This window comes from Triticum dicoccoides, chromosome 7B (assembly GCF_002162155.2).
Source record: "Triticum dicoccoides isolate Atlit2015 ecotype Zavitan chromosome 7B, WEW_v2.0, whole genome shotgun sequence".
NCBI classification, from domain to species: Eukaryota; Viridiplantae; Streptophyta; class Magnoliopsida; order Poales; family Poaceae; genus Triticum; species Triticum dicoccoides.
The window spans coordinates 679093912-679102960 of NC_041393.1; the positions used below are offsets into that span (position 1 = coordinate 679093912).

Here is a 9049-nt window from a genome sequence, read left to right on the forward strand (position 1 = left end):
CACTCTGGATACAGTACGCATCTTCCTTAATTAGACCTCAAGTGACATTATTTTGCATATATAAGAATCTCCGCAGAGATTGTAGTATATGTGTCTTGTTTTTAATTGTATCGTCATGTAGTTTTCATGTATGATGAATCAGAAAAATCCATGTTCATGTTTAGTTTTCAACTGACATTTGCTGCCCATGTTCATGTTTGTTCTGCGTCTACCGTCTGAAGTAATAATCAAACAATAGTCAAGCAAATCTGCAACTTAAGAGTTTCTCTGCAGGAAGGCAGGCAAGCAATAGTCGACATAGAAATGCCAAAATTATTGCTTCGAACCAGCAGAAGTAACACTCACTCCGTATATATATGGTACGCATGTTCCTTAGGCCTCAAGTGGCACTCTTTTGCATATATGTGATCCTCTAGTTTAGAGAGATTGTAGTATGTGTGTTTCACCTTTTCCTCGGCATGTATATATAACTTGCCTATATTCTGAGTCAACATACTTGCAAATTGTGCCTTCATGGATTGGGCTGTCTGAAAATTCAGGCGCAAGTGTCAAACTGAACTGCAGTTGCAGTGGTTGTCAAGAAAGAAAAAAGAAGAACAGATGTAGATGTTTTTCTCTACTCTCCCCAATAAACATCTCTTGGTCAAGTGTCAGTGGAAACTTTGGGAGATGGCCGTTTAAAATTCATATCTTCCTCTGGATGTTGTATCATAGTAATAACTTCTACTAGATGACTTGTTCTTTGAATGTGTGATTCTTGAAATATGCACTATGCTGATGCTTGTTCTATTAGTGATTCATTGATTGCTTAATCCTGACACTAACATGCACTGGTGTATTGCCTCGGCCTCTATTTTCCAGGGAAGAAGAGCACTGTTGCATTCACTATGTTTCTTTCAACGGAAGCACTATGTTTACGTCACAGAACGCTAACTAAGGTATGTATGCTCCGGCTCCTGGAGAAGATAAGATAAGAGAAGAGAAGAAAAGAAAAGAGAAGAATACTTGGGATTGCTTGGCCGGAATGTTATACCACGGACGATCTTTATGTAGTTACGGTGCTGTGATGTATAGTAAAAACCGACTCCCTGTGCTGCTTCGATGCTGTGATGTAGTAAAGTGCTTCTTCTTATGGTGTGCAATTAAAAGGCTAGCTAGCGGTTTCTGTCAGAAATTCCAGGGCAATGCATATGTATTTTCCTCCCTTGCTGGGTATCAGAATGTAGTTTGCAGAGGACCATCACTCTAATATGTTTGGGAGACTCAGAATGTCAGTTTGCATCTTACTTAATTTTATCTTTCAACTGACAATTGTTACCAATGTTGACACCCTGCTGCTGCAGATTGCACTTGGCCATCACATCCAAACTGATGATGGCCAAAAGATTCATTCCTGGAGCTGCCAGTTTCTATGCTACTTACAATCATGTAAATTCTATCGTTTCAGGGAATGATAAATTCAATTATTTTTATTTACCTTTTTTTTGTGAATACCTATATTTTTATTGGATACCTGGAAACCATTATTTTCTTCGAATTCGATAAATATACATACTGTAATGTTTCTGTTTCTTTTCAATGGAGCATTGTTTACTGGACCTAGAGTAAGCCTGGGTCATCACGAGTAGATACTTCTGAATCATCTGTAACATCCAAACTTTTGGGGGTTTCCATAATATAGTGGAAAATGTTTTGATTTTAAAAATATTCATGAATTAAAAAATTATATGATTTAAAAAATCCTGGATTGCAAAAAGTAATCATGAATTAGAAAAAATATAGAAACTTTAAAATGGAAAAAAATGAAAGAAGTATAAAAAAACCCATAAAAACAACAAAAAGGAAACAGCGGAAAAAATAAAATTGATCCAAAACTAATGGGAATGAAAACACGGTAAAGAGTCGCAAATGAGTTGGCCCATATAGTTTGCGTGAGTTCGGGGGTTGCGATTGGCCGCCCCTGAATGCGTTACCTCTTGAATAGGAGTGGCCAGAGGCTCCTGTGCGGTATGATAGGAGGATGAAGACGGACTATGGTGTGGGGACTGGGGAGGAGAGGCATGAAGTGTCTTCACCTCTTGAAAAAATAGAGGGCAAATACCATCCGTGAGTTTATGTAAATATAACGGTGATTTAAAAAAAACTCAAATTATAAAAAAAATATGATTAAAAAATCAGTCAAGTGGTGTTTAGCACCCTAGAAAATTCAGCTTGGTTGTCAGTCAAAATAAGTTCAGCTCACTTTTTACCGAATAAATTTTTTTTATAGACAATCTCGCGTGCTTTTATTCATAGCCCATAACGTTTACAGGAATAAACTCAAGGTTTCCTGGTTGACCTAGCCATACATGACGACCAAAATTTAACGACAAAGCATATCTAGCGAGATTGCGAGCCTCGAAATTCGAGCTCCTGAACTCATGAACTACTTTACATGAAGAGAAAGCGTTTGCACGAAGTATTATTTCATGCACAATAGCGCCGTAACCAGCCGCCGAGTTCTTCTGGACATCTTCAACCACCCTCTTGCAATCTGTTGCGATTTGAATGGAGTTCTCATATAGATCCTCAGCCAACGATTGGCCTTCCTTTACTGCTATTGCCTCTAGTGTGCTTACATCCGTGATGAACTCAAGTTTTAAGATCGAAGCACCCAAAAAACATCCTTGTTGGTCTCGGCACACTGCTCCCACTGCTCCAAACTCCCCTTGCAAGGACACTATTGCATCCACATTCATCTTTGCATGCCCCTCTGGCGGAGGCAACCATGAGTGTTGCCCCAAGCTAGCTCGCTTCATAGCACTGCCAGCTCCTCTGTCGATCATCTCCAAGTCCCTCAAAAAGGAGAGTATGAAAGAGTTAGTAGTAAAAGGGCTATCAAAAATCTCTTCATGTATTGCTCTCCTTCTTGCTCGCCAAACTGCCCAGAGTGTCACCACCATCCGTATAAATTCCCCTTGAGGCAAAGATTCATGCAATGTAGAAATCCAGTTTTTTGCATCCAAAGAAAGATTACCCAACATTGCCTCCACAGTCTCCTCTGAGCAGAGTGACCATACACTCCTGGCCATCACACGGTCCACTAGTGCATGCTTCCAGTCATCTTGCGCAGAACAAAAAGTGCACACACTCGTATTGGACATTTTTCGATGGTGTAGCACCCCGGCTGTTGGAATTGTTTCATGGCAAAGTCTCCATAGAAATACCTTAATTTTAGATGGAACTTTAATATGCCACAAGGACGTCCAAGCTGCCTCTACTTCTGCCTCATTTGAGTGTCCCCCAACCGGTTGCAGTAGTGCTTCACCTTGTAGTTTCATTTTCAACAAGAATTTCTAGACTGACCTTACTGGAAAAACGCCTCGTTCGTCCTCTCCCCGGGCCCAAAAGTCATCAACTCTTCTAGTACACAGCGGGATCTTGAGTATCACATTTGCATCAACTGACAGAAAAGTCGCACGAACTTTATCCTTCTTCCACTTGGCCGAGGTTGAGTCAATAAGTTCAGCAACATGTGTTGGTCTGTCCACCGCCAAACACGCAATAGGTCTCATTAGGCCCGATCGGGGGAGCCAGTTTTGGTCCCAGATACGGGTCTCATTTTACCGAATAAATAATATGGCTTTGCAGGTGGTGGGCTCAAGCCCAATAAAGAACGTGCTGAGTAGTTTGCTAACCCTAACTAAACTAAAGCTCCAGGCACCGCTAAAAAAAAAACTAAGCTCCAGGCAGGCCCAGGTCGCACACACGAACACTGGACCAGCCGGCGGCGGCGGCGGCGGCGCGAGCTCTGTCTCCGGGGAGAAGCTGCATCAGTGCCGCAGCCAGTGGGGCAGCGGCGACTCCGTGCGTTGAAAGCGGGGTGTGCCCAACTCTGCTTTCGGGGAGTGGAGCTCGTCTTGGTGCGGCCGCCGGCGACGGGGGTGACCAGTCCAGGTTTGCTCCGGCGACCTCCGTTGCAAGCCCAGGTTCGCCATCCATCCCAACTCCAAACTCTCAAGCTTAGTTTTGTCCAAAGATTTCCAGAGTGGAATGTGAATGGTACTACCCCAATATCGACTTTCTACAGGTACATCAGGTCCGCCATGTCGGCCTTCACCGGCGTCTCCATCGCCAGCAGCAACAGGCAGTGCTTCTGCGAGACGTCGGCCGTGGACGCCCGCGGGGACAGCGGCTACCACCTGCTCATGGTCACCGGCTACTCGCGCACCAAACAGCTGATTCCCACCGGCGAGGGCATCACCGCCGGTCCTTTCAGTGTAGGAGGCCACGATTGGATGATTGAGTACTACCCCAACGGCGAGAACCCGAGCTGCGCCGACTTCATCTCGCTCTTTCTCACCTTTCACTACGACGCAGACACCGACGAGGGAGAGCCCGTGGAGGTCAGGTTCAGTTTCAGCCTCGTCGACCAGGTTGAGAAGCAGATGGCGACGCACATCCGTGGAACCGGTGAGACTCGCGACTTCTCCACCGCTACTTCAATCTGGGGCAACGACAGGTTTATGAGAAGAGACGCCGTTGAACACTCGGCGGGTCTCAAGTGTGATTGTCTCACCATCCGGTGCGACGTCATGGTCCTCCGCAACAGCAAGGTTGGTGATGATGATGCCGGTGGCCATGGCGGCACCAAGGAGCTCCTGCTGCCGGACATACACCAGCATTTCAACAGTCTCCTTCAAAATAAGGTGGGCGCCGATGTGGCATTCCAGGTCGGCGGCAAGACCTTCGCCGCACATCGGTGTGTGCTTGCTGCCCGATCCACAGTGTTCATGGCACAACTCTTTGGCCCCATGAAGGAGGCATCCAACACTGTCATACAGATCAAAGACATGGATCCAAAGGTGTTCACGGCTTTGCTTAGCTTTGTGTACACGGACTCGTTCCCTGACATGTACGAGGACAACATTAAGTTGAGTGAAATATGCAAAGATACGGGACAAGGACAAGAAGATGAAATGTCGGAAGCTGTGGACCACGGACAAGATGCGGAAGCGGCAGAGGATGAAATGGGGCTGGTGCAATGGCTGCAGGGCTTGTTTGTAGCGGCAGACCGGTACGATCTCCAGCGGCTCAAGTTCATCTGTGTAAAGCAGTTGGCTCAGCGCATGGGTGTGAGCTCTGTGGCGTCCACCCTTGCTCTAGCCGAGCAGCACCACTGTCGCGGATTGAAGGAGGCGTGCTTGAAATTTATCCAAGTCCAATCACCCCCGTGTTTGCAGACACTAATGGCGAGTAATGGCTGGGGGCATATTGTCACGACATATCCCTCTGTTTTGAACGAGCTCATTGCCATGCTTGCTTCAAACCAGAGGAAGTAACACTCTGGATACAGTACGCATCTTCCTTAATTAGACCTCAGGTGACATTCTTTTGCATATACAAGTACGTCTACAGAGATTGTAGTATGTGTGTCTTGTTTTTAATTGTCTTGTAATGTAGTTTTCATGTATGATGAATCAGAAAAATCCAACTTATGGGTAAATTGTCTCTTCATGCAATGGATGGTCTGTAAATTCAGGTCCGAGAGTCAACATTGATATGCATTGCAGCATTGAGCAATTTTCTCAACTGCTCGTCTTATCATCATACAACATATATTTATCTGTGCATTGTGTCGTATATTGTAGTTTGATTATCTGGAATATCAAATGTAGAAATTTTTGGGAAGGCATTTTATGAACCAGGATTTAATGGGAAGAAATGGGATGACAGAACAGAGGTCACCAAGATTTCTGGTTACAGCGGTAGTGATCCAGTACCCAGGAATTAGTCTTCTTCTGGGTGCTTGCTGTTCTCCTTGGCTGGCGCCCCACACCCCCTAGGGAGACGAAGGTCGGAGCTCGGAGATCCTGCAAGTACAATGTTGTACCTTTCCTCTGTACTTAAAAAAAATGACTTCCATTCTGGTGTGTTCTGAAGCACATATGATGAATGATGTCAATTGTTGCGGTGATGATAAGCTGGGGTGAGCTTTGAGTGCATGGACAGTGGCTATACTTTTTCTTTAGATAATGAATATCTTTTGGTCAAGCATGTCCAAAGCTTTGGGAGGTAAAATCCGTAAGTTCCTTCCCGGCTGTTGTTTCATGAGATAAGTTAATTATTAGACAACAAGTTGATGGCAAAACATGCTTGGTTTTCAATGTTTTATCTGATGTTTTATTTGAATGTGTGGTTTGTAGACACCCCTGATCCGAGTTAGCCATGACTCGGAATTATTTATGTTTTACACGATGCTGATGCGTGTTTTCTGTCAGTCATTCATATGGTCCTGGCATGCGCTGCCGCATTAACATCGTTACTCGAGCATCATATTAGTGGGCGATTTGGAATATTTGTCTGTTTTCAGGGGAGGCGAAGCAATGCAACGGAGAGACTTGCACTATGTGAGATGAGGTATATTAGGTATGCTCACTCCTGGACGAAAAAAAAGCTGTGCAAGTGCAAGCACACATCACTTACTGCTGGACCGAGGATTTTGGACCTTGTATGGAGAAGAAAAGAGAAGAGGAGACTTGCTCTGACGGATTGCTTGGCCGGAATGTTATGCGGCGGATGCCGAGCACTCCCTGTATGCACCTACCTCAAGGCCAACACGTTCCCTGCCCTGCCTGATTCACTAGTGGAGTAATGGTCACTTTTGCTTTGATGCTCTAGGCCTCTGATGGTGATGTAAAAACTTGGCCTTGCCACTAGAGACGACATTAGCTATTACTCCTAGATGACTTGTTCTTTTTCTTGAGGGAAGGTGTGATTCTTGAAATATGATGATTCACGCGATGATGCTGATGCTTGTTCTATCAGTGATTCATTGGTTGACCACTTTTGCATCCTGAACATCTAACTACATTCTGAAGAACCCAGCCTAATTAGGAGGTGAACCTAAATTTATGTCTGAAGAAATCGACATTCTCGTCACACGCCGTCTCACTTCCGCCTCAAGCCCCACCCGCCGCGCCGTCGCCCTGTAGATGTACTCGCCTGCCATCCAAACGGCCACTAGCCTCATCAACCCATAGTTGAAAAGTGAAATTCAGAAATGAAACAAAAGAAACATCTGCACAAGTTCAGAGCCGTTGTCTGAAAAGATTTACAAAATAAATCAGAACAAACCATGAAACAGAATAAATCAGCACTGTTACTATTCCTCCAGATCATGAAACAGTATGTGATCCCACACAAGTTACAAGATGAAATGGCACGAACCACTACCTACAGCTACAGAGCAACATCGATCCACCACGAAGACATAGAACAACCTATCTAAGCCGAGGTGAACTTGGTGACGGCCTTGGTGCCCTCGGAGACGGCGTGCTTGGCGAGCTCGCCGGGGAGGACGAGGCGGACGGAGGTCTGGATCTCCCGGGACGTGATGGTGGGCTTCTTGTTGTAGCGCGCCAGCTTGGCGGACTCGCCGGCGAGCTTCTCAAAGATGTCGTTGATGAAGGAGTTCATGATGGACATGGCCTTTGAGGAGATGCCGATGTCCGGGTGCACCTGCTTCAACACCTTGAAGATGTAGATCTTGTACGTCTCCACGCTCTTCTTGGACTTCTTCTTCCCCTTCTTCTCGCCGCCCTCCTTGGACGCCGGCGGCCGCTTCTCGGCCTTGGTCTTCTTCGCCGCCGTGGTCTTCTCGGCCTTCTCCGCCACCGGCTTCTTCTCCGCCTTGGGGGCCATGGATGCCGCTGCTGCTACTTCGCCGGGGAGATGTGCGGTGGTGTTTTCGCTGGGAAGGTAGGAGGGCTGGTGAGGAATCGGCGGCGACGGCGCGGAGGATTTATAGGAGGGAGGAGGTGGGCTCTGATTGCTGGAGGGGTGCGTGCCACGGATCGGTGCCCTCGACTGATTTGATACGATCACAACCGTTCGCCGCTGTGCGCGCTGGACGGCTCAGATGCGCCTTGGCGCGGATCGCTGACGTGGTGGGCGTGGAGAAGACAGACGCGTTTCGGCCCACGCGCGCGTATGTACCGTGGTGGGCGCGGAATTTTGAGTTAGATTATTTTCCATCGAACCTTTCCAAAGAAAAGATTGTTTTCCATTGACAGTTTGCTCTCTTTTGAAGGGAAATACTTTGTACATGCATACGCATGCCTTGCTGCGCCGTTAGTATTGTTGGTCATTAATTGATTGAAGAATTTAGTAAATGGTTAGTCTAAGTCAAATAGTTAGATCATTTAGAATTGTGGTTGTTCATACCATGGAGCGTAGGGGGTGAAGAAGCGCACGGATGTCCTTCACGGCGCCTCCTCAACTTTGCACAGCTCTCGGATGGAAGAGGAGTGGTGCGTAGAAGAGTTCTTGAGCAGGAGGGAGGGATGTGGTTGGAGAGGTAGGGGCGCGCGGAGGAGTTCGACCGGGTGCCGTTCTAATTGACCTTGAAGAAAAATTTTCAAAAGTTTGGTTACTGATTCAAATGATTTTAATCGATTGTTTAAAAGATTTGAACCCTTACATAACAAAATTTCAATGAAGTTTCCTTTTTTTTAACGACATCTACAATATGCAATTTACATAATGTTATTAATTTTCCAGCTTAAAGTAATGCAAGCGTAAGACAAGCACCTCTCTGCTCAACAATACAAAAACAAGCTGATTTTTTTAAATAATACATTTTTTATTAATTTGCACAAATATTACGCTGATATTTTTATTTTCAAAAATAAAATCCTATCAGCCAGCAGTAGGCCGGTTGGCCTAGTCAGCCAGCAGCAGGCTGATTGGCCTCCTGTCGGCCTACAGATGGCTGATAGGCCAGTCAGCCAGGAGGTGGTGACCCTATCGGCTAGCTCTGGGCTGATTGGGTCCTGTCGGCCTACGTCCGGCTCACATAATATATTTTTTCAACAACGACAGACAAGTATTAAGCGATAATTCGCGTGTGTACATGCGGCCACGCGAGGTCGTTATTACAGCCCCTCACCCCCACGTGATTTGTGCTGATCAAATACATCGTTCGTGTATAACCTCCCGGGGTCAGCGTACACTAGCTCGTATTTGCCTCCGCGCCCACAGTGAATGTCCCACATGGCACCACGCCCCA

At 46.0% G+C, this 9049-nt stretch overlaps 2 protein-coding genes across 2 annotated transcripts; one reads left to right on the forward strand and one right to left on the reverse strand.

The window, feature by feature from the left end:
• The first annotated feature begins 4076 nt into the window (after window positions 1-4076).
• Window positions 4077-5425, forward strand: LOC119336664 (BTB/POZ and MATH domain-containing protein 3-like). The gene has a single exon (XM_037608727.1). It carries the CDS (start codon window positions 4086-4088, stop codon window positions 5319-5321), a length of 1236 nt encoding a protein of 411 aa, XP_037464624.1. The 5' UTR covers window positions 4077-4085; the 3' UTR covers window positions 5322-5425.
• Window positions 5426-7118: 1693 nt separating this feature from the next.
• LOC119336665 (histone H2B.3) lies at window positions 7119-7758 on the reverse strand. Its single transcript, XM_037608729.1, has one exon. The coding sequence runs from the start codon at window positions 7681-7683 to the stop codon at window positions 7267-7269; it is 417 nt and encodes a 138-aa protein (XP_037464626.1). The 5' UTR covers window positions 7684-7758; the 3' UTR covers window positions 7119-7266.
• Window positions 7759-9049: the final 1291 nt, after the last annotated feature.

What these genes read in the sequence shown, in the direction of transcription:
- LOC119336665 (XM_037608729.1), bottom strand. Translation starts at nt 7,683, where the DNA reads ATGGCCCCCAAGGCGGAGAAGAAGCCGGTGGCGGAGAAGGCCGAGAAG.
- LOC119336664 (XM_037608727.1), top strand. Translation starts at nt 4,086, where the DNA reads ATGTCGGCCTTCACCGGCGTCTCCATCGCCAGCAGCAACAGGCAGTGC.